Genomic DNA, 25891 nt, shown 5'->3' with positions numbered 1-25891 from the left:
GGGCAGAGGACACCAGCGGCGCGGGAGAAGCCCGCAAGTCCCGCAGTAACTACACCAGTGAGGTCCCAGCCCAACGCAAAACTTACAAGCTTGTCCAGGAACAAAAGCCTGGCCTCGCCACGTGGCGAGAGCTTCTCATCAGCGGATGCACGCTGCGGGGGTTAGCTTGCTTCCACTTATGCACTCCTCCCTGGCAGAAACAACCTGCTTTCTTGGGATGTGCAGACCGCTGGCCTTGAGCAGCGAAGGGCCAGGCTTTCCCAGAAGGCAAGGCCTGACTGCATTAGAGAGCAGCCAGCCTGTTCAGGGTCGGGTCCACATAAGAGTAACAGCGTGGACACCTGCTTCTCCCACGTGCAACCCCTCCCTTTCCCCGTGCCTTCCCTTCACAGCCCTCCAATTCGCCCTGGGTGGGGACGATGGTGCGTCATCAGCAGCTCCAGGATCTGCTCCTTTGTGTGCACATCTGGCTTCAGCCACTGACAGCAATGATCCTGGGGCCTGCCTAGAAATTCGTGGGGTCCTCCTGGTAGCAGAACCGCCTGAAATGCTAGTGAGAGAGATTCCGGAGAGGAGGCACATTCCCAGTGTAGACTGCTCCCAAACATGTTCTTCTCTTCCAGTTTCCCTACGTGCAAACCTTTCCTTTCCTGGGGAGTTCAAACGACAGGAGTCAGGGTTACAGGCAGCGACGGCTCAAGCCTCTGACTCTTGGTTTCTGCTCAGGTCGCGATCCCATTGGTAGTGAGATGCAGCCCCACAATGGGATCCACACTCAGCCAAAGATTCTCTCCCTCTGCCCCTTCGTAACGTGTGCACTGGTTCTCTCTCTCAAATCTTTTTTAAAAAAGTAAAAGTTGACTTCTTCTTGTCTCTATTTTCTCTGCCATTAAACATAAACCTCTTCTGAAGTAGTCACTCTCCAGATAAGCAAATTCACATCTCCAGGGCCCAGTCACATAATGAGCTGGAGGGTGATGATGCCAATGAGGTCTGCCCCAATGATGCCAGATCTTCATTTTTCAAAATAAAATGGAAGTCCCATTTTTTACATAAAAATTTCTAGATTTTTTAAGTTGGCAACTAATTCAATTCTTAAAAACAATGAATGAGCTACACAACTGTCCACAAAACGTATCAACTTTTGACTGCCAGGTTTCATCTCTGGCATAAAATTCGTACTGCCAGAAAGTTAGTGCATCAGCACATTTCATGGGAGAATTCCTCCAGTTGGTTGAAAATTCCTCAAATATACAGGTCTTCTGTGAAAGCCTATATTTTAAATTTCAAAGTGCCTAACTTCCGGGAGATTTATCCACTTCTGTCTTATATTTATCGTATTTATCAACTTCCCTCTGGTCTATAGACTTCCACCTCCCAAGTATTTCCTATCTCAGCCTGGAAACAGAGCTTAACAATGAAAGTATTCTGATGAAAAGAAAAGAAAAGAAAAGAAAAGAAAAGAAAAGAAAAGAAAAGAAAAGAAAAGAAAGTACTCTGATGGCAGTAAGTATGAACAATTAGCACCTCCAGAGTTTCCTTGTTTGGTATTTATTCACACCATCCCCCCCCCCAATAGGAATATAGAGAAATACCCAATTCTTATATATTTTATAATTTATAAGCTTTCTAATTTCTCAAGTCCTAATAGTGATAAGCATATTTCATTCAAAGTAGAAGACAACAGCAATGCTTCTCAGACTGTTTATCCAAGGCTAAAGAGACAAACTAAAGCATAATGAGGACATAAGCATCCAGATGATTGGAGTGGAGAGCGCAGGAGCTGAGCTTGAAACATCTGTTGGTTTTTGGCATAAGAAAGTCACAGGGATGCAGGAGAAGCATTACAGATTGTGGCACCTGATGCCTCTTCAATCCCAACACTAGTGATCCTCTCCAGCTGGAGTGCTGGGTGGCCAAAGGTAATTCTGGGATTTTTTTTTTTCTCCCCAGAGATAAACTAGAGGAGAAATATGTATCACTGAGATTTAAAAAGACAGAAAGAGGACACATGAATAAAATAGAGTTGAGGATACAAATATCCATAACTCTTTGCCAAAACCTGGGCCTTTCTCCTAAGCTGACAAAGTGCACAGCAAGGACTACAATTGTGTGTACTGCTTTGATATCTTCAAGCCTTGTGGGGACCCAAAGGCTTAACCATGGGTTCTCCTGCTCTTGCTAGGTGTGCCCACCCAGCAGGAAGTGCTCCCTCCACCTGACTAGTTCCACATCAACAAGAGTAGCTGTAACCCACCCCGTCCTCAACCCAAGAGATTTCATCTCCTTACCTGCACAGAAAATCATTCAAACGACATCCTCCCAAGACCAGGGGTCACCTCATCTTCTTGTTTCTACAAACCCTGAATCCCAAAGCCCCTGTTCGTTCACTGGGCTCCCAAGTGGCCCCCATATGGTGTGCTGTCCTCCTGCCCTGGGCTGTGAGTGTGATTGATAAACCGCTGTCAAACCCATCTCTCCAGTGGTCAGGTATCCTTGTTTGGCCATCGTCAGAATACTGGGGCGAGCTATCCCCCTCATCACCAGGGTGAAGGAGAGACAAACAAAAAGGGCAAGCCATAGTCATTTTGTTTTGTAATTCTTTTTAAAGATTTTATTTTAGAGAAAGGGAAAGCACATGTGGGGGAAGGAGCAGAGGGAGAGGGACAAGCGGACTGTGTGGTGAGCAGAGTCCAACATGGGGCTCAGTCCCACAACCCCGAGATCACGACCTGCGCCAAAATTAAGAGTCCAATGATAACCAACTGAGCTGCCCAATAGTCATTTAAAAACCTATTCCTGGGGCACATGGCTGGCTCAGTCAGAATAGGCAACTCTTGATTTTGGATCAGGAGTTTGAGTCTCATGTTGGGTTTAGAGAGTGCTTTAATAAAAACTAAACAAAAACAAAAAACAAAAAAACTAGCTTCCTACCTAACCCTTACTTACAAGACTTTATAAACATCACATGCCCCACTCATCCTGCTAAGTTCTCCTTTGCAGAGCATGCGTACCAACGGGCTCAGTGGTCCTCTGTCCAAATCATGGGAGCCACTGTATCAAGATACTCAGGGTGAGACAGGGTTAGGGTCTGTGATCAAAGGAACGAGACCGACACAAAGCAAAAATCAAACAAAGCTTTATTTCATGCCCAGCTTCAAAAATCAAACTGACTGGTAGGGGCCATCTCTTACCAAGAGAGGACGATGATGACCCCGACAAGGTCACTCCCAAGAAGGCCGCTCCAGATGAGGCCACTCTGGACGAGGCTGCTCTGCAGAGGCAGCCACTCCAGAGGAGGCCGCTCTGCAGATGAGGCCACTCCCTGGTTGGAGCCGCTCCCAAGAGGCCACTCTGGATGAGGCCGCTCCCAGGACAAGGCCGCTGACCAGGTCGCTTCCCAGACAGGGCCACACCCTGAACAGGAACTGCTCCCCGGTCAGGATCGCTCCCAAGAGGCCATTCTGGACAAGGCTGCTCCCCAGAGGAGGCCGCTCCCAACGACAAAGAGGCGATGACGACAGCGATGATGACAAGGAGGACAACCCTGATGACACAGACTCTGCTCCCCATGACGCCACTCTGACAAGGCTGCTCCCCAGAGGCCACCATTCCAGACGTGGCCGCTCACCAAGGAGGCCGCTCCCTGGAGGAGGCCGCTCTGGATGAGGCTGCTCCTGACGAGGCCACTCAACGACGAGGCCGCACGCCCACGAGGCCGCTCCCTGGAATGACGCCGCTCCGCTCCTGCGAAGTCCCTCGCGGCAGGGCCACGGTTCTAGGCGGCGAGGCTGCTAGAGACCAGCTGAGGCTCGGGGCTGCAAGGCCCCTCAGGGCGGGGCTGGCGGCTCAGGGTGGCCAGGCTGCTCGCAGCTCAGAGCGGCAAGGCCGTTCACAGCGGGGCTGCGGCTCGGTGGTGGCGAGGCTGCTGGCGGCTCTCACGGCTCTGACAGAGCGCGGTCGGCTCTGACGACTCTGGCGGCTCCTACGACTCTGACAGTTCTTAGAGCTCTGGCGGCCCTGGCGGCTCTGGCAGCTCTGGCAGCTCCGATGGCTCTCCTACGCCTGCGCACCCTCGCAAACTAACCTTTATAGGGGTGGTTGAGCCCCGCCCACACATAGGTGGCCAATGGGATTTAAACTCACCTCAGTAAATATATGTGCGCCCCACTGATTGGATGTCTTCACCTGGCCTGACCCACCCTTGTATCTAGGCTTTGCGAGTAAGTTCCTCTGGGAGGGGCAGGGTCAATCTAAGTTCACTGCATAGGGTCAATCTACGTTTACTGCAACAAAATGGCTCCCTCTGGCCAATTAGGCCCTTACAGACAGCGACTTCGAGAAGAGCCCAGGGACCACAGAGGAGGAGCCTGGAAGACCAGGAGAAAGAGAAGCATTCATAGCAGACACCAGCACGATGCAGCAGTCTGCTCCCCGTGATGTTACCAACTTCTTTCAATGATATCACAATGATATGATATCACTCTATTGCGATATGACTGACTAGAATAAGAACGGAATGGATTTACCACATTCCTGATTTCTTGAATTTACTACAGAGTGATAGGGTCTGTATTCCTCACAGATCTCTAAAGTGTTCCGTGAGCCCTGATTTATGATTAAAGGCTCTGTTACAATTAGGATACACACACAGACTTCTGCCCTCTGTGGATTCTCCAATGACAAGGCTTGACCTCTGAATGAAGGTTCGTCCACACTTCTCACACTGGTGGGGCTTCTCCCCAGTGTGGATCCTCAGGTGCTGAGTAAGGCTGGCTCGCTCAGAAAGCCTTCTCAAATTCCTTCCATGCTTCTCCCCAGTGTGGCTTCTCTGACATTCCATGAGTCCTGACCTCTGACTGCAGGCCCTCCCACACACATTACACTTGGAGGGCTTCTCCCCAGTGTGGATCCTCATGAGTCCAATAGGGTGTGAGCTTTGGCTAAGGGACTTACCGCGCTCTTTACACCCATAGGGTCTCTTCCCAGTATGAATTCTCTGATGAAAAACCAGGCCTATGTTTTGACGGAAGGCTTTCTCACATTTGTTACGTCGATACGTCGATAGCGTATTTCACTGTGAATTTCCTGGTGTGAAAGAAGGGCTGATTTATAACTCCCAGCTTTCCCACATGGATTACATTGATAAGGTTTCTTCCCAGTGTGCATTCTCCAGTATTGAACAAACCCTGAGCTCTGACCGAAGGTCGTCCCATACTCCTTACATTTGTGTTGTTTTACTCTTGTGGGGTTGACCTTTTGCTGTGCTGATTTATCCTCATATTGAAAAGTTTCTCCACACATTGCATCCTGGAAAACACCCAGTGGATTCATTTCTGCAGAAATCCGCTTTGGAGCTGATTCCCTAGTCATATAGTCCTGGTTTCACCTCCTGCTGGAAGAGCAAGTCAATTACTTAAATGCCACATGCCCCGTATAAGGGTTTTGATAGAAGATTAGGGTAAATAATCAAGAACCATCATCCTAATGGTTTTTGACACTCACTGCACCCATAAGTCACAGAGAATACAAATAAATAAAAAAATAAAAGCCTTCTGAGCCCTCAGTAGGATCTAAAAACTCAAAATGGCAGGAAAGAAATGAGAATTTCCTGAGAATCTTCAAAAGGTCCCTTCCAGTATTCGTCCCCTGTGTAGGGGATCTAGGCTGGCCTCTGACCTACCTCATTCAACAGAACGTGGTGGAAGAAAACCCATGTCAGCTCAAGGACAGAGGCTTTACACAGGTGCAAGTGCATCTCTGCGACCCCTGAGAGATGGCAGAGGAGCGAACGAGAACCTGAGGCCTAGCCGCCCCAGAGTCTCGCTAAGCCCAGTTTTCTGGCCGTCTCCTGCTATGGTATGAGCCAAGGGGGTGAAGTATTTGGGGCCTCACAGTCCAGGAAGCCCCGGCTGATGGCAGCTCACACTGGGATCCCACGCCAGCAGAGAAACCACCCCTGGGGGTGTGGGAGAGAATATACTGGTTGTTCCCTTCAGCCAGCTTTTGGTGACAGGGCAACATCATGAGCGGGGTCATAGTATAGAAATCGAAACTAAGACTTAAATGCGTGGCCTGTGATCACGTGGTACATAAGCAGTCAGATGTGGCCTGGAGCACAAGTCTGGGGGAATCCCAAGCTTGCGTTGTTTACTACAAAGGAACAAATGCTCCTGGTAAAAATGTCAACAGTACAAAAGGTATGAAACTAAAAAGTCCAAATCCTCATTCACCTGTCTCCGTCACCCCGTGTCCCCCTCCCCCTTCCCTCAGTCGTAATCATGGTGGCCTCGCAGCCTGTGTGACGATGCATCTCCTGCTCTTCCGTCAGCAGCTGTCAATCTGCAACTGCATTTATACACACTTTCCTCTCCCAGTATTTTCACATAAGTGCCAAAGATTTTCACATAGAGACACGCATGGAAGCATCATTTATTCTAACAAAAATACTCGCAACTACTTTAATCTACATCAGGAGAAGACTAGGAAGTTAGGATGTATGTATGCAACACAAAACTCAAGACCCATTAAAAGATAAAGTATTCTTGGATAAGAGCAGTATTATTTCTTCAGGTGGTGTCCAGGCCACACCCACCCACCGCAACTGAGCAAAGGAACTACGACCATGGCATCCACTGATTTAACTACAATGTGAGGACAGAACAGCAGAGACAGGTCACCTTGCTCATCACTGTCGCCGCGGGGCTCACCGTGGGCTGGACACACAGTCAATGCTCAGTGGATGTTGGTTGCAAGAATGAATAATATCTTGAATATTCTCATTAGGTTAAAAAAAGGAAAATACAAAGTGATGCATGTGTGTGTTAAAATTTACCCAGGATCTGTGTTAATCAGGGAGGCATGGAATGCACTATTCTGAAGAAAGAAGCTTTACTCTCACAGACCCCTCGCAACAGCTGTGACACGTCATGCAAGCCATGCAGGAAAGCATGCAGGTCAGTCAGGAGACAGAAGGGGAGAATGGGAGGGGAGAGCATGGTCTAGAGCCTTACTTGAGACCCCCACCCCCCAAGAAGGAATGGGCAAAGTAGGGTTGGTGTGCCGGGTAAGTTTAGGATTGGATGGTTTGAATAATTTTGGCAGGTTCTGGGCTATAGGGATGTTCTCTAATGGTCCGCTACCTGACCCTGGGGAGGGTGGTTTACAGCAGGAGATATAGGGATTTGCTATGTGAGAGTTTGATTAGGGAGATGGCTGGGGATGGTCTCTGGATTGTTTGGTTTGTATATGAAGGGGGTGCTTGCAGGGGGGGTTCTCTGCTGTCTCTAGGACTCATCTAGCCCTGGGAGGGGCAATGTCACCAGGATGAAGGCCCCAAATACCAGAGCGTCAAGAATATAGAAAATAAGAAAACAAAGTCAACACAGCATAATACCATATGACCTAAAAGAGGGACATGGGCTTGAAAACACAAAGATTTTAGAAGTATATATTAGAGGTGCCTGGGTGGCTCAGTGGGTTAAGCCTCTGCCTTCAGCTCAGGTCATGCTCTCAGGGTCCTGGGATTGAGCCCCGCATCAGGCTCTCTGCTAGGCGGGGGGAGCCTGCTTCCCCCACCCCCCCATCTCTGCCTACTTGTGATCTCTGTCAAATAAATAAAAATCTTTTTTAAAAAAGTGTAAATTAAAGAGTGTTAACAGTGGTTAACTCATGGAAATGGAACTTTTATTTTCATTTTATGTTCTTCTCTATTAATAGAATTTTTTGTAAATATAAACTACTAGTATTGTTCTATAATAATAGCACTTTTAATAACTAATTTAAAAATATAATAGTAGGATCCATTGGAGTAAATCTGTGGTAGATCTGGGCATCTCTCTCTCTATATATATATATATTTTTTTTTTTAATTTTTTATTTATTTATTTGACAGAGAGAGATATCACACGCAGGAGCAGCAGCAGGAGAGGGAGAAGCAGGCTTCCCGCTGAGCAGGGAGCCCAATGCAGGACTCTGTCCCGGACCCTGGGATCCTGACCTGAGCCGAAGGCAGATGCTTAACCAACTGAGCCACCCAGGCGGCCCCCGATGTATTTCTACTAGCAATTGCTTCTCTTGGATTTTCTTTGTGTCATTTGTTTTCTCATTTACCTAGTTTTTAAATCGGTTTTTAAAAATTGCTTGTAAAAATAATTTGAGAGCTAAGAGAGTATCATGTCCTTTTAGAGAGGATTTCCTGGTACCTGAGGCCACTGGCACTGTGGAATCACTCCGTACAGATTAAGATTCAGAGCAGAGCAGAGCAGCAGCCCCGTGTGTGGTTATAATTTAAGTGCAGTATCTGGGGTCCCGCACACAAGAGTGAGCACATTTACCAGCACTAACTCCTACCTTGGCAGTCTCCAGAATCCATTTTTTTTTCCCTCTGTGAACCTATCAAAATTACGACTCACCCTCTTAGGTACCCCTTCCAGAATCAAAAGATGACCAAAGAAGAGATAATCTCCTTCAATACACATTTTCTTCTTGCCCATAATTTTACTCTTGAATTAGTTCTTTGGTGTTTGCCCAGCATTCCCACTTCTTAGTGGGAGAATAGGTCTATGTTACTTTGTTGTCATTATTGGAAGCAGAATTCTGGATGCATGTTTTTGCAGGGTGAATAGTTATTAGGTGATTTCTGTTCCAACTCCTATTTTAACATTCTAACTTAAGAGGACATTTACATATAACTGATTTGATTAAATGTTCTTCAAAAAGATGAGAATATACCGCAGGTACTGTTTCCTAAGAAACCATGGACTTGGAGGTTAGAACTGATCTGTCATAATTCTCAGAGGCTGGTAGTTTATCTCATGCTGTAGGTTGAAGTCAGACAACTTCCGCATGTCATTCAGCAATTTAAATCTACATCTTTCCTAAAATGTGGGTACTGCTTTAAGTCCTTGCTCTTTAGGAGTATCTGGGTGGAGGGAGAGGGGAACCGCCTATCATAAAAGGCCTTCATCTGGGGCTCGCCAGGTGTGGCTGAAGGACGCTCTAGGCTGAGAGGCAGACTGTGCCGAGAATGTTCCTCTTCTTTTCTCAAACATCAAGATTTCTAGGAGGTACTAATATATACCCCAAGTTTAACTTGTTCAAAAATTAATTGGTAATTAATTACTCACTACTAAGGCCACTCCATTCTTCCAGCTATTCAACGCCATTTCTCATTCTTGCCTTTTCCTTTTCCCTTGATTTCATTCGTTTTCTCATTGAAGGCCATTGGCGTGGCCTTCAATGTGTAACCAGGACCCATCACTTCTCATCACCTCTGCTTATCACCTTTGTCCAAGTCACTGTAAGTTTCTGCCTAGATTACCTTGATAGCTCCTAACTGCTCCAATTTCCACTCTTGTCCCTGTATACTCTTCACAAGGCAGCTGGAAGAATCCTTTCAAAGCCTAAGACAGATCATGCCACATCTTTGCCAAAATCTTGCAATAAGCTTTCCATTTCACTCAGGGTAAAAACCAAGGTCTCTGAATTGGCCTACAAGCTCATTGCCATAGGCATCTCCCTTCATCTCTGCCCTTGTCTCCTGTTCTTTCTCATCGGCTGAGCTGTTCCTCCAATGTCAGCATCTTTGCATCTGCTACACTCCCTTTCTGGGATGTTCTTAGAAAATATTTTATTTCCCCTTTACCCGTAGCATGGTCTAGTATGTAGCTCTTATGATTACACTGCATTTTAAGCAGCAGAATCAAGTTTTGCACCACCAGATCCTGGTAAGTCAAGTCTTATTTTTGAAGTTGAAGTTTCATTTTACTCCTATCTTAGAGCTCTGCTCACCCTAAGCTGTCACCAGATAAGAAGGTGCCTACCTGGGACGCCTGGGTGGCTCAGTTGGTTAAGCAGCTGCCTTTGGCTCAGGTCATGATCCTAGCGTCCTGGGATCGAGTCCCACATCGGGCTCCTTGCTCGGCAGGGAGCCTGCTTCTCCCTCTGCCTCTGCCTACCACTCTGTCTGTCTGTGCTAGCATGCTCAATTTCTCTCTCTCTCTCTCTCTCTGACAAATAAATAAATAAAATATTTAAAAAAAAAAGAAGAAGAAGGTGCCTACCTAGTTTGGAAGTCTGCAGCTCTTGAAAACCCATGTGGAAAAGGTGACATCACAATCAGATTAAGATGCCAGGTAGGGGGGCACCTCGGTGGCTCAGGCATTAAGCATCTACCTTTGGCTCAGATCATGATCCCAGGGTCCTGAGATCGAGTCCCACATTAGGCTCCCTGCTCTATGGGAAGCCTGCTTCTCCCTCTCCCACTCACCCTCCTTGTGTTCCCTCTCTCGCTGTGTCTGTCAAATAAATAAAATCTTAAATAAATAAATAAATAAAGATGCCGATAGGTCCCTTAGTTCATAAGGAACAGGAACCATTACATGCTAGTGAGATTTACACTGTGCATAACCTGTGGCCCAGCAATTTCGCTCCTATGTTCCCCAGAAAAATACTCCCAAAAGGTGTTCAAAGCAAAAGTTGGTTAAAACCCTAAATAGCTTTCATTAAAAGGATGAACAAATGACTAAGTAAGCACTAAGCAGTTAAAGGATTGGACCTACATATATTAATGGATTCATAATTAAGTGATTTCAAAAAGCAGAATGGCATAAAATGAGATAGAACACACCAGTTTTTAAAGTAAGTGTGCCTGCAGGAGATTGGGATGGGGGTAGAGATAAAAGTAAAATGTATAAAAACAAAAGTAAGGCCACACACAGACCAATGATTATGATGCACCACGAACTGAGTTCATAACAAATCCACAGTGAGTACCCAAGCTTATTTGTGGACCAGGCCTGAGAAGGGGGCACATCCTGGGACAAACTATTAGAGCTCCCTCTTCAGGCTGACTTGATAACAACCCACACACAGAAGCCTTGAAGCAGTCCTCCAATGAGAATCCGTTCCAAGCCTTCTATCAGTCACTATTCAACATATCAGACACATAAAAGCAAATAAGGTAAATATGTCGTTTAGCAAATCACAAGTTCACATGGCCCACCGACACTTCTATTTTTCTCTTCCCAAAGGGACAGAAAATTCTGTGAAATGATTTACCTAACCACAGGTATTTGCAGCATTTCCCAGATCTATCAACACTATAAAAAAAAAAACGGGGTAAGTATGGTAGAAATGGTATACTTGTTGCATCAGAGGAATCAATGTCAAAATCACTCGTAGAAAAACTATTTTAATCAGCATCATGAATTCCAAACTAAAAAATGTAATAAATGATTCAATCACCAAAAATTATGAATAGTTATAAAGACTTCTCCCCATTCTCTACCTTTACTACAGAAAATGAAAGCTAACTGTGCCAAAAAGAGTTAAATACCCATGGAGATCTGCCATAGATTTGTATCAGTTCAACTTTGCCCATGCAGTGACCTGACAAAGTCTCTTATAACACTTGTCTTCAATTCCATAAAATACTGCTAAAGTGACTGATGCAATTGGGTCAATTCTCTCTCTCTCTTTTTTTTTTTTTTAGTGATCTCTACACCCAATGTGGGACTTGAACTCACAACCCTGAGATCAAGAGTCAAACGCTCTTCCAACTGAGCCAGCCAGGTGCCCCAGTTGGGTTTTTTCTTAATGGTGATGTTTTATGTTTTAAAAAATCCTGGGCCTTTACCACATTATTTCATAATTGACGTTTGTATTTGTTTTGTATTCTCTGATGTCTGGTAAGAGACAAGTTCATTGAAAGGTTTTCCCACACTTGTCCCACACATAAGGCTCCTCTCTAATGCAGACCAGTGTTTGGTAAGATCCGAACTATGAAGGCTTTTCCGTATCACTTACACTCACAGAACTTTTCTCTGTGTGGCATCTTTGATACACTTTAAGAATTGAGCTAATGCTAAAGTGTCCCCAGAGCAGTCGTACATCAGGATTTTGCTCTGGTTACCAATACAGAAGACTGCTTTTAGTGAAGGCCTTCCCACATTTTTATATTTATGGGTTTTGTGGTAACAAGCACTCTTTCCAAATGAAGACCTCCCTACTCGCTCCTGTCCAAAGTCAACTTATATTTAATGAGACTTGAGCTCACATGGAACGTTTACAAACTGAAGGTGTTCCCAACAGTTCTCTGGCATCTGACAAGACCAGTCCAGTACGTGAGGTGTTTGCCACACTCTTTACCCCGCTGGGACTCTTCTCTGGGATGGCTTCTCTGTTGTGTAGGGAAATGGGATTTGGCTTTACACTGAAGGTCCTTCCAGACTGTGATGACTTGTAGGGTCTCCTCAGATCTGGATACACTGGTGCTTGCATGCAGACTGCTGGTGTTCCAGGGTTTGTACTATTAGGGAAAGACATTTGAGATCACTCATTTTACGGAGCAGCTGCTTCTCTTATTAGTTTATTACACGATGAAACTGTGCGCAAGGTGAAGGGAGAATTTCCCACTCCCAGAGCAGGGACAGAAGTGAACTTCAGGGCAAGTTCTCCCAAGTGCTTTAGGTCTCTTTTTCAGAGAGAGTCTCTGCTTGGCTTGAAGCAATATAAGCTGTGATTCTTCAAAGAGGCTCCTCCCTCACTTGATGAAGAACTTCTGCAAAACTCTGCTTTGAAATGGAACCTTGTTTACAGCCAGGAGTCACCATCTGAAAGAACAGGTTGATCATGAAATTAGCATCTTTTCCCCTAGAGGCAGAAAGAAGTCAAACATAACAAATGAGAGTAGCCTACAGAGAGAAATCACCTAAAACATGGCTTTTTATATGTGGAAGTTCTAAGTAAGGATATATACTTGCTTTTTCATTAATTTCTGCTCTTAAGTATTTTCTTCTTTTTCCTTTGGGTTATTTTCCTGTGTGTGTTTTATTTTTTAAAGTCAGTGGGTTAAAGCCTCTGCCTTCGGCTCAGGTCATAATCCCAGAGTCCTGGGATAGAGCCCTGCATCTGGCTCTCTGCTCAGCAGGGAGCCTGCTTCCTTCTCTCTCTGCCTACTTGTGATCTCTGTCTGTCAAATAAATAAATAAAATCTTAAAAAAAAAAAAAGTAATCTGTACACCCAAGATGGGGCTCCAAGATCAAGGGTCACATGCTCCTCTGAGGCACCAGGAGCTCCTTTTCCCGAGTTTTGTTTGTTTGTTTTGGGCTTCCAACAAAAGATAGTTATTCTCTCACAGTGCTGGAGGTTAGAAGTCCTTTTTTCCATGTTTTAAAAGCTCTCAAAAATGGATGTTTAGAACATTTTCTTCAGCTTTTCTTCTTTTCTGTAGCATCTGCATTTTTTTAAAAAAGATTTTATTTACTTGACAGAGAGAGACACAGCGAGAGAGTGAACACAAACAGGGGGAGTGGGAGAGGGAGAAGCAGGCCTCCCGCTGAGCAGGGAGCCAGATGTGGGGCTCGATCCCAGGACCCTGGGATTATGATCTGAGCTGAAGGCAGACAACCAACAACTGAGCCACCTAGGCACCCCAGCATCTGTATTTTTTTAAAAGATTTTATTTATTTATTTGAGAGAGAGAGACAGTGAGAGAGAGCATGAGAGGGGAGAAGATCAGAGGGAGAAGCAGACTCCCTGTGGAGCTGGGAGCCTGATGCGGGACTTGATCCCGGGACTCCAGGATGATGATCTGGAGGCCGTTGCTTAACCAACTGAGCCACCCAGGCGTCCAACTGTATCTGTATTTTTTTTTTAAAGATTTTATTTATTTATTTGATAGACAGAGATTACAAGTAGGCTGAGAAGCAGGCACAGAGAGAGAGAGGAGGAAGCAGGCTCCCTGCTGAGCAGAGAGCCCGATGTGGGGCTCGATCCCAGAACCCTGGGATCATGACCTGAGTCGAAGGCAAAGGCTTTAACCCACTGAGCCACCCAGGCGCCCTGGCATCTGTATTTTTAAATGAAATAATTAATCTAAGGAACTTGAAAAAGCATCTGGCACAGACTAGGTCTCAATAAACAGAAGCTACTACTAGGAGTACATCACTTGTGTAATGCAGGAGAAGTAGAATAGGAGGAAAGTACTGCGAAGGAGACATATTTATTCAAGATCTCCTGTGAACATAACATGTAAAACAGATTAAAGGGGCCATCACATCTACGAAGCATTTTACTCTCTCTCTGGAGAGATTATAAAAGTCTCAAAGCTGCAAGGAGTATTGGAGAATATTTGGCCTGTCTCCTTTATTTTTAAGGATGCAGACACTGAGGCCCAGCTAGGTGGTATGAGTCTCGTCTAATAGAGTTACTCAGAGGCTGAAAACAGGTTGAAACCAAGAGCTCCTGGATCTCATGGGGCTCTTGGATCTCACTTTAAAGATTTTACCAGTGTACTACACTGGCTCTTAGAGGCCACTGGGATACATAAACACCTTCATATTAAAGCTCATATTATAGTTAGCTGTTAAGAGAACAGATTGTCAGGTTAGACTTCTGGTTTCAATTCCTGGTTTTATCATTTCCTAGCTGAATGACCAAGTTTTTTAATGTCTCTGTTCCTCAATTTCTTCAGCTGTAAAACGGGAGTATAGTAGTATGTATCTCATATCATTGTTTTTTGTTGAGGAAAAAATATACATAAGGCACTCAGAAAAAGCCCTGGCATAGATAGCATTCCATAAATATTGGCCATCATGGTGGATATCCTATCTCCAGGTGAATTACATTAATTTCTTCTTAGTTACTCATTGCCATCTTTGTAAGCAGTTTCTCCCCACCATATAGTTAAGAAGGCTGGTCATCTGACCCGCTTTGGCTAATGAACTCTAAGTGGAAACCACATACCCTCCTCCTGAGTATATGCTGTAGAAGCCGTTGTGTGGCCCTACTATTGCTTTTCTTTTCATCCTCAAGCCTGGATCCTGAAGTGGAGAGAATGTATCGCGGAGCTGCCACTGACCCACAGCTGACGCGTAACATAAACAAGAGTAAGTTTCGTACTGTAAGTAACCGAGATTTGGGGCAGTAGCAGAGCAGGGCAGGGGAGGGAGGCGGTGTTGGTTACATAAAACAAATCTAGTTGGTCGTAAGTAGGCCAAGCCAACTTGTACAATCTCACAGCCCTTCAGCGTGCCAGCCACCAGGTGTGGCCGTGGTCCGTTAACACAGGCAAACAGGAACGTAACAGCTAAGCCTTTCATCGCGTATACACTTGCGTCAGCAAGATGTTCGACAAGAGAAAGTGCCGGTGGCTGCAGTGTTCCCATCTACCCACCAACAGTGCTAGGTGAAGGTCAGGTGGATCAGCACATGTGTGGGACCTGTGATTGCCAAGAGAGCACTAAACAAAAGGGTCCAGTCATTTTATGGATCTGGTGGCCAGGAGAAGAAGAGGGGGAAAGGCTGGGATTGAAAAAGTACTGAGTACTGAGTTAGAGCTGGGAAAGTGTCTTCAAGTTCCTTCTACCCCAAGAAGGGAGTCTTGGCAGAGCTGCTTGGGCAAGGCCCCAGGGACGGGCCTGATGGAGCTGCCTGGGCTAACAGGACAGAGATGCCTCAAAGCACCACTGTCCAGGCAGTCTTGAATCCTTGCGTGCAACTCAGACTGCATGCACGAGCTGTGCCTCTGAGTCTAGCATGAGACGGTGGCTTACCCCTAAGAGGAGCAAAGCATTTCTAATCGCCTATAATGAGGTCTAAAAAAATCACACACAGAAATGGAGCCAGACTCCTCAGGTAAGATGATTGGTTCCACCGAATACCTAAGCATAATGTAAAGGTACAGTAATTAGGAAAAAGTGGTACTCATGCAAGGAAAGGCAAATAAACCAATGGAACATAACAGAGAACCAGAAACAGATCTCTGTGTATACAGACTATTGATAGATGACAAATGAGCACTGTACAACAATGGGGAAAAGACAGTCTTTCCTATAAGTGATGCAAGATAAACCGGATAGTCACATGGGAAAAGAATAAAATTTAACTACCTCATTCATACATAAAATCAATTTCAGCTGAATCACTATGCTTTATACCTGGAACAAATATAACACTGTATGTTAAATACAATGTGATTAAAATTTTTAAAAATCAATTTTAAATGGATTAAAGATATAAATGGAAAGGCAAAACTGTATGGCTTTCTAAAAAAATTTTATTTATTTATTTGACACAGAGAGAGAGATCACAAGCAGACAGAAAGAGAGGGGGAAGCATCTCCCTGCTGAGCAGAGAGCCTGATGTGGGCCTCGGACCCAGGACCCTGAGATCATGACCTGAGCCAAAGGCAGAGGCTTAACCCACTGAGCCATCCTGGCGCCCTGTATGACTTTTAAAAAAAAAAGATTTTATTTATTTGAGGGGAAGAGAGCAAGAGAGAGAGCACAAGTTGGGGGGAGGGGCAGAGGAAGAAGCAGACTCCCCACTGACCAGGGAGCACATCCCAGGACCCTGAGATCATGACCTAAGGCAAAGGCAGGCGCTTATTTGGCTGAGCCACCCAGGTGCCCCCAAACTGTAAGACTTTTAAAGAGTAGGGGTACTGGGTAGCTTAGTGGGTTAAGCCTCTGCCTTCGGCTCGGGTCATGATCTCGGGGTCCTGGGATCAGGCCCCGCATCGGGCTCTCTGCTCGGCGGGGAGCCTGCTTCCCCCTCTCTCTGCCTGACTTTCTGCCTACTTGTGATCTCTCTCTGTCAAATAAATAAAATAAAATCTTTAAAAAAAAGGCATAAATATAGATTAACCTCATGAACTCAAGGCAGAGAAAAGAATTCTTCAAAAGACATACCAAACAAAAAGACACAAAGAAAAAGATAGGTAAATGGGACTATTCTTAATTTAAGAAACTAATGCTCATCAAAAGGCATGATTATTAAGAAAACTGAAAGGCAAGCCATAGAGTTGGATAGGGTATTTGCATTTTCTGTGAAAGGGACTCATATTAACAATATGTAAATAATCCCTACAACATGTGCAGTAATCTATACATGAACTTTCCATAAAGAACCCCAAACAACCAACAGGCACACAGTGAGCTTGTCTATTCTGTGTCCAAGAGATGGGACCTCATCTCCCAAGACTTTCAGGGGCATAAACAACACAAACAAGTGGCCTGCATCAGAGTGTGGCCCGGGTAGAGCAGGACATGCAGGAGTGCGAGAGGCCCAATGAGGGCTCTCTCTCAACAACGGCCGAGTTACAAGGTAAAATGCACTTCTCACTATATTTCAACACTAGCCCAGAGAGGCTGTTTCACACTTTCAAGCATACATAACAAGGAATCTCATGGTCTGGCCCCCAGCTGTCTCCAGTGTGATCTGTCACTATTTCCCTATAACCAGGGAAAACCTCCCTCATTTCTCCCAGACACATACTTTTTCTTTTTTTTTAAGATTATATTTATTTATTTGAGAGAGAGAGAGAGAGAGCACATGAGTGGGGGAGGAGCAGAGGGAGAGGGAGAAGCAGGCTCCCTGTTGATCAGGGAGACCGACGCGGGGAACTTGGTCCCAGGGCCCCAGGATCACGACCTGAGCTGAAGGCAGATGCTCAACGGACTGAGCCACTCAGGCACCCCCAGACACATACCTTTTAGGATGTGATTCCCAGTATACCTTCCTTCATCCCTTTTCCTGTGGCTGAAGAACTCACTCTTCCTCCAACATTTCTTCCTTCTCTGAGACCTTACCAGCCCTTCCACAAGTGGCTGCTACATCTTCAGTGCCAAGCCCTTTGTACAAACCTAGTGGCTTTATCACTGCAATTGCTGTTTTCATCCACTCTCTTCTCCCTGTCCCCAATCAGACTTTAAGCCCCAGGAGGGTAGGGAGCTTTCTTCATTTATCTTTGTATTCCTAGTGCCTGGCAAAAGGCCCAGCCCACAAGAGATGATCATTAATACCTCATTAATACCTTAATTTGAGCTCATAAGAAGTAACCATGTTACATGAATCCTGATCTCCTAACACTATGCTCGTCAGTAAAACAATTTTTTCCCCCCTTCAGAATGTCTGCCCCTTCAAAGTCTTCAGAATACTCACCACTTAGTGCTTGGGATTCAGCTGTGCTGGTTTGGGATGGGATACGGCATCTCTTCAGTGCTGATCCCAGAAGAAGAGTCTGCCTGCAAAGCTCCATCCTAGGGACAAACCAAGACAGCTGGGGCCAAAGAGGTAAACACTAAAAACACGGATAACAATACAGAAATAGGGTGGCAGGGAACTCTCTCTAGAGCACAGCAAGGAGCAACCAGTCTCCTTCAACTGTCAAAAGGCAGCAAGAAGGGCGCCTGGGTGGCTCAGTTGGTTGAGCAACCGCCTTTGGCTCAGGTCACGGTTCTGGAGTCCCGGGATCGAGTCCCGCATCGGGCTTCCAGCTCCATGGGGAGTCTGCTTCTCCCTCTGACCTTCTCGCCTCTCATATTCTCTCTTACTGCCTCTCTCTCAAATAAATAAATAAATAAATAAATAAATAAATAAAATCTTTAAAAAAAAAAAAGGCAGCAAGAAGAAGGGCAGAGGAATTCACACTCTCAATCCAGCATAGCAAAGACAATTTCCTAGGGTTTTGCCGAGGCCCTCAATTTCTGCCTCTAAGTAAGTACCTTACTCCCTCTTGTGTGCCCCATGCCCCAGGTGAGGTCCTGTCTCCTCAGTTTGAGCACCATAGCACCATAACCACGACCTTCTCTGTGTTCAGCCCCCGTGTCCATGCCTACAGCTACCTGAGCAGAGGGGTAAGCACTACCTCAGTATCGGAGACTCCGTGACATGCTTTTCCATATGCATCTCGGACTTCAGTGCTTGGCGGCACAAGCTGGTACAAAGCTTCATGGAACCCAGTGTGTCTATGGGCTGACTGGTCAGAAGCGCCGATGAGAAATTCTGGAAACTGCGCATTCCTGTACAGCACAGTCATCCTACTCTGAGGAGTGAACACCATTTCACCTTCCCAGAGAATGTTTCCTTCTGCCTGTCTACACTGTGGACCAAAGCAACCTGCAACTTCTATTAATTTGGTGTTCATCTTCAACCACACGTGATTTAGCTTCAAGGATCAAAAGAATTTCAGGCCTGTTACCCAGGAGTTAGAAATCACTTCCTACCACTTCTCGAGTCCACCATACTCCGCGTTGTTAGCAGGTATCAAGCTTCAAGGAGTCACTCAAACAGACCCTTGAAAGTCATCCTACAACCAATGCCAACTCGGCTCAACAACAGTTCCCAAGTCTGTCCATCCTCACACCTCCTGAATCTGCAGATGCCATACCGTACTCTGAGAAACACCAAATATAAGGGTGTGGAGCACCTGATGCTTCTAGAAGCTTTTTGTTTTTGTTTTGTTTGTTTTGGTTCAGGAAGCTCTGTCAAGTTTAGGGGGCTTATCGGATCAGTAAGTCGAAAGGCCTGGGACTTCGTTGGTGAAGAAAGAATGACCCTGAAGAATTATCGACTGGATTCCTACCTAAAAAGAGGCAGTCTTATCTTCTGCCGAGGAAGTTGCTAACACACCTATCTAATTACTCCTGAGAACAGAGATACATCCAAGGCAAAGGAAGGAAAATCAATTGGTTAGTATTTCCAGATACAACGAGAATATGTGGTTCCTGTCTCACCAATCAACACAACTTCCAATTTCAAAACTTAATCAGTTTTACCCATGATACCAGTAGCAACAATAACAAAGGCTTGTACATGAGAAAAACAAAGACAGTGGTTGAATTACTGACGTCTGCTCTTACTAAGCCGAAGTAAACTACATTATGGTATATGTTTAAATGGCTTTACCTTATTGCAAAGTGGCAATCTCAGAAGTAGATGTGATTTTAGAACTTTAGTTACCATTCTGGAGTTATTTCCACTGACTTCTCACTTCTCCAATATTCTGAGGGACCAAATATCAATTAAATTTTTACCATATCCTTCTTTTGGTGTTAACTTCTGATTTAAAAAAAAAAAAAGGCCTTTGGAATATCTTCACCATATAAATCACTGTGGACACTTTCCTTTGGCATGTATTTTCTGGTGTTTAGTAAGATTAGAACTCCCACGGAAGGCTTTCCCACACTCCTCACACTCATACGGCTTCTCTCCAGTGTGGATTCTCTGGTGATGGATGAGGGTGGAGATTTGGCTGAAGGCTTTCCTGCATTCTCCACACTCATAGGGCTTTTCTCCAGAGTGAATCCTCTGATGATTGATAAGGGCGGAGTTCACGTAGAAGGCCTTCCCACACTCCTTACACTCATACGGCTTTTCTCCTGTGTGGATTCTCTGATGTTTGATGAGGGCTGAGCTCACGCTGAAGGCTTTCCCACACTCGACACACTCATAGGGCTTTTCACCAGAGTGGATTCTCTGATGCTTGATAAGATCTGAGCTCACACTAAAGGCTTTGCCGCACTCATTACACTCATAAGGTTTCTCCCCATTGTGGATTCTCTGGTGGATGATCAGGTGTGCCCTCACGCTGAAGCCTTTCCTGCACTCGTTACAAGTATAGGGCTTCTCGCCAGTGTGGGTTCTTTCATGCACTGTGAGGGTTGAGCGCACACTGAAAGCTTTTCCGCAGTGATCACACTCATAGGGTTTCTCTCCAGTGTGGATTCTCCGATGTCGAACAAGGCCTGAGCTCTGAGCAAACTTCTTTCCACATTCACTACATGTGTGCCGTCTTCCTTCTGTGAGCCTATCCTCATGCTTTTGTACCTGGTTCGTACACTGGGAAGTTTTTTCATACTCGGGAATCCGTAATGTATCCCTATTATATATGCTGGCGATCTGCTGGTGTGGGTCCATTCTTACAAAAATCTTCCCTTCAGAATTGCCCCCTTATTCATACTACTGGCCTTGATTCCTGAAATAATAACAAACAAACTTTCAAATTGTATTTATTCCCTGCTGCTAAAGCAGTAAGACAGGATACAGACTTACCTAGAACTCTCAAACATGTTTGATAAATCCAGGACACACCACTTGTATTACAGTCAGGTCAGATGTTTTATTTAGTCTGTACGTCGTAACATATCACAAAACTAACAGAATGAACATCTGACTCAAACACCTATTTAAATTCTATCCTTTATAAAGGTACCTAAAGCACAGAATCTGGAATATAAGTGAATATAAAAATAATACATAGTTCCCACTTACAGAGACTTTCTATCATATTTAACTAAATTGGGACACAGGACAGGAATTGAAGAGATTTGTGGACAGTAGAGCAGATGAAGAAGTATTCAAACAGAGAAGGCAAAAGAAGCAGAAATTCAACTGATAGTAAGTCTGGGAAAGTGACAGTACCATCACTGACAGCTGTGTTTTTACCATTCACGAAGTCCACGGGATTTGGGCTGTAAGAGAAACACGGGGTAAAAGCAGCTCTGCCTCTTGCTACGCCACTGCTGTGGCTGCTGCTGCTGGGACAGCACCTGGCACCAGGGACGCTCCGTCTCCCATGGAATTGTGACAGAACAGACCCCTCATCTCTCCCCAGAATGGCGCTCCTTCAGCCCTTTCCATCTTGACAGCTCAGACCAAGGTGCGGAAGCCTGGTGGATTGTCACCATTCTCTTATCCCCTGGGACCAAACCCAATTCTGTCTCCAAACTTAGTAGAAGTTTTGCCGCAAACTCAAATTACACATACTATATCCTCTTTGCTCCTTTCCATTTTACAAATTGTTTTACGTCTCAACAGTAGTAAGTGGACAGCAGATACCCTTGATATGATGAGAATGGCACTTCATCTTTGGGGTCGTCCTCTCTCAAACCTCTAACATCAGTAAAATAATGAGAAACACCAGTCAAACCCCAAATGAGTGGCATTCTACAAAAAAAGTGGACTCCTCAAAACTGTCAAGATCCTCAAAGACAAGTCAAGTCTGAGAAACTGTCACACCCAAGAAGAGCCTGAGGAGATGTGAGATGTGACAATTAGAAATAAAATAGATCCTACATGGGATCCTGGAACAGAAAAAGGACAGTAGGTAAAAAATGACTAAAATGTGAATAAAGTATGGATTTTAATAATAATCAACAATGGTTCAATATTTCCCCTATTATTAATGTAAGTCATTAATAATAGGGGAAACTGAGTGTGGTGTATATAGGAACTCTCTGTACTATCTTCACAATCTTTCTGTAAGTCTAAAATGTCTAGAGTATCCAGAAACTATTCTTAAAATTTTATTTAAAACCTGTCTATGCCGGGAGCCTGGTTGGCTCAGTCACAAGAGCATGAGACTTGATCTTGGGGTCATGTTGAGTGTAGAGATTACTTAAAATAAATAAATAACCTTAAGGGGCACCTGAGTGGCTAAGTGGGTTAAGCATCTGCCTTTGGGTTGGGTCATGATCTCAGGGTCCCAGGATTGAGTCCTGCATCAGGTCCCTGCCCAGCGGGGAGTCTGCTTCTCCCTCTGCCCCCTGCTTGTGCTCTCTCTTTCTATCTCTCTCAAATAAGTAAAATCTTTAAAAAAATAAAAATAAACTTCAAAAAATTTGTTTATGCATAAGGAATAACACGGAGGACATTAGGAGAAGGAAAGGATAAGTGAACTAGGGGAAATCAGAGTGGAAATGAACTACAAGAGACTGCGGACTCTGAGAAACAAACCAAGGGTTTTGGAGGGGAGGGGAGTGGGGGATGGGTGAGCCTGGTGGTGGGTATTAAGGAGGGCACGGATTGCATGGAGCACTGGGTGTGGTGCATAAACAATGAATCTTGGAACAATGAAAAAAATTAAATTAAATTTAAAATATATTTGTCTATGGGGCACCTGGGTCCAGTCACTAGTATCTGCCTTTGGCTCAGGTCATGATCCCAGAGTCCTGGGATTCAGCCCCCTATCAGGCTCCTTGCTCTACAGGGAAACTGCTTCTCCCCTGCCTGCAGCTCCTCCTGTTTGTGCTTGCTGTCTCCCTCTCTCTTTCTCTCTGTCAAATAAATAAATAAAATCTTTTTAAAAAATTGTCTATGCAACACAAAGAAATGGAAAGATATTCCCTGTCCATAGATTAGAAGAACAAATATTGTAAAATGTCTAGACTACAGGGGTGCCTGGGTAGCTCAGTCGGTTAAGCATCTGCCTCTGGCTCAGGTCATGATACCAGGGGCCTGGAACTGAGCCCCACATCGGGCTCCCTGTTTGGAGGGCAGCCTGCTTCTCACTATCCCTCTGCCATTACCTACCCGCCCTGCCACCCCACCCCCAGCTTGTGTTCTCTGGCTCTTTCTGTCAAATAAATAAAATCTTTAAAAAAAAAAAAAACAACACACGTCTATACTGCCCAAAGCAATCTACACTTTTTTTTTTTAAAGTATCTATTTATTTGACAGAGAGAGCTCACAAGTAGGCAGGGAGACAGGCAAGGGGGTGGGATGGGGGGAAGCAGGCTCCCTGCTGAGCAGAGAGCCCGATATGGGGCTCGATCCCAGAACCCTGGGATCATGACCTGAGCCGAAGACAGAGGCTTAACCCACTGAGCCACCCAGGCGCCCCCAATCTACACATTTAATGCAATCCCTATCAAAAAACCAACAGCATTTCCACAGAAATAGAACAAACTATTCTTAAGTTTGTATGGGAGCACAAAAGACCCCCAACATTAAAAGCAATCTTGAAAAGCAAAGCAAAGCGGGAGGCGTCACAATTCCAGGCTTCAAGTTATATCACAGAGCTGTAGTCATCAAGAAAATAGACACACAGTCAATGAAACAGAACAGAAAACCCAGAAATGGACCCATACCTATATGGACAACTAATCTTTGACACAGCAGGAAAGAATATCCAGTGGGAAAAAGACAATCTCTTCAACAAATGATGTTGGGAAAATTGGATAGCCACATGCAAAAGAATGAAACTGGACCACTTTCTTACACTGCACACAAAAATAAATTCAAAGTGGACGAAAGCCCTAAATGTGAGATAGAAAACCGTCAAAAGCCTACAGGAGAACACAGGCAGTAACTTCTTTGACATTGGCGGTAACAACTTCTTACTTGATATGTCTCCTGAGGCAAGGGAAACAAAAGCAAAAATGAACTATTGGGACTACATCACAACAAAAAGCTTCTGCACAGCAAAGGAAGCAATCTACAAAGCTAAAAGGCAAGCTATGGAATAGGAGAATATATTTGCAAATGCTGTATCAGATAAACAGCTAGTAACCACAATCTTTAGAGAACTTACACAACAGCAACAAAATAATCCAATTAAAAATTGGACAGAAGAGGGGCGCCTGGGTGGCTCAGTGGTTAAGCCGCTGCCTTCGGCTCAGGTCATGATCTCAGGGTCCTGGGATCGAGTCCCACATCGGGCTCTCTGCTCAGCAGGGAGCCTGCTTCCTCCTCTCTCTCTCTCTCTGCCTGCCTCTCTGCCTACTTGTGATTTCTGTCAAATAAATAAATAAAATCTTTAAAAAAAAAAATTGGACAGAAGACATGAACAGACATTTGTCCAAAGATATGCATGTGGCCTTGGGGTGCTTGGGTGGCTCAGTGGATTAAGCATCTGCCTTTGGCTCAGGTCATGATCTCAGGGTCCTGGGGTTAAGCCCTGCATCGGGCCCCCTGCTCAGTGGAAAGTCACCTTCTCCCTCTCACTTTGCCTCCCCTGCCCAGTTCCTGCTGTCTCCCTTGAATACATAAAATCTTAAAAAAAAAAAAAATTAGAACTGAAAAAAAAAAAAGATACATATGTGGCCAACAGACACATGAAAAGATGCTCAAGGGCTCTGGGGTGGCACAGTCAGTTAAGGGTCTGACTCTTGGTTTTGATTCAGGTCCTGATCTCAGTGTCATAATATTGAGCCCTGGATTGGGCTCCTGGCTCAGTGTGGATTTTGCTTGAGATTCTCTCTCCTGCTGCCCCTCCTCCTTGTGCTCTCATTCTAAAATAAACAAATAAATCTTAAAAAAGAAAAAAAAAGATGCTCAACATCACTCATCATCAGGGAAACGCAAATCAAAACCACAATGACATACTACCTCATACCAGTCAGAACGGCTAAAACTAACAAGTCAGGAAACAACAAAGGTTAATGAGGAAACAGAGAAAGGGGAACCCTCCTACACTACTGGTGGGAATGCAAGCTGGTGCAGCCACTCTGGAAAACAGTATGGAGGTTCCTCACAAAGTAGAAAACAGAGCTTCCCTACGACCCAGCAATCGCACTGCTGGGTATTTACCTGGAGAATACAAAAACACTGAGTCAAAGAGATACAGGCATCCCGATGTTTACAGCAGCATCGTCTCCAACAGCCAGAGTATGGAGCCCAAATGGCCACTGACTGATGAATGGGTAAAGAAGAAATGTCTGTATATATACACAATGGAATATTACTCAGCCAGAAGATGAACAAAACCTCGCCAATTGCAACTTCATGGATGGAACTAGAGAGTATACTATTCTAAGTGGAGAGAAAGACAAATATAGCATGATTTTACTCATATGTGGAAGTTAAGAAATATAAAACAAAGTGAAGATAAGAGAAAGAGACAAATCGAGAAACAGACTCTTTATCACAGAGAACACAATGATGGCTACCGGAGGAGGGGGTGGGGAGATGGGTTAAACAGGTGATGGGGATCAAAGAGTGCATTTGCCATGATGAGCACCTGACGGTGTACAGAATCGAGGATTCACTCTTATACACCTGAAACGAGTATAATACTGTAGGTTAACTAGCTGGAATTAAAAAAGATAAAAATTTTAAAAATGAGTGTTTTTGAATAGGCTAATATACCCGTTGAAAAGTCAAAATGCTCTAAAAAGACAATTAGAAAGTCTTGTTTCCACCACGATCCTCCTCAGTTTACCACCCAAGAAGTAAGCATTTTTATTAGTTTGTTGTGACTTTGAATGTTTCTTTATATAAACATGTATTTTTTAAAAAGATTTTATTTATTTATTTATTTGACAGAGAGAGAGACACAGAGAGAGAGGGAACACAAGAAGGGGGAGCGGGAGAGGGACTCCCTAC

General features: G+C 44.8%; 1 protein-coding gene across 9 annotated transcripts in view; it reads right to left on the bottom strand.

Annotated features, from left to right (window-relative positions):
• Positions 1–11177: 11177 nt before the first annotated feature.
• LOC309865359 (uncharacterized protein) overlaps positions 11178–25891 on the bottom strand; it is a 24573-nt gene continuing 9859 nt past the window's right edge. For 3 of the 9 annotated variants that reach the window (XM_082731626.1, XM_082731627.1, XM_082731630.1), the window contains 5 exons: positions 19902–20762; positions 19694–19785; positions 18654–18807; positions 17948–18045; positions 11178–12614 (listed from right to left, as the gene is read on the bottom strand). In XM_082731626.1, the coding sequence (XP_082587752.1) occupies positions 19758–19785; positions 19902–20704 (831 nt within the window). In that variant the 5' untranslated portion in view covers positions 20705–20762 and the 3' untranslated portion in view covers positions 11178–12614; positions 17948–18045; positions 18654–18807; positions 19694–19757. Of the gene's footprint in view, positions 12615–17947; positions 18046–18653; positions 18808–19693; positions 19791–19898; positions 20763–25891 lie in introns of all 9 variants that reach the window. The other 6 variants (XM_082731633.1, XM_082731634.1, XM_082731629.1 and 3 more) reach the window with 5 other exon arrangements.

This window comes from Mustela nivalis, assembly GCF_964662115.1.
Source record: "Mustela nivalis genome assembly, chromosome: 5".
Classification (NCBI taxonomy): Eukaryota; Metazoa; Chordata; class Mammalia; order Carnivora; family Mustelidae; genus Mustela; species Mustela nivalis.
Note: the sequence above shows the minus strand (reverse complement) of the source record. Positions and strands in the feature narration are given on the sequence as shown.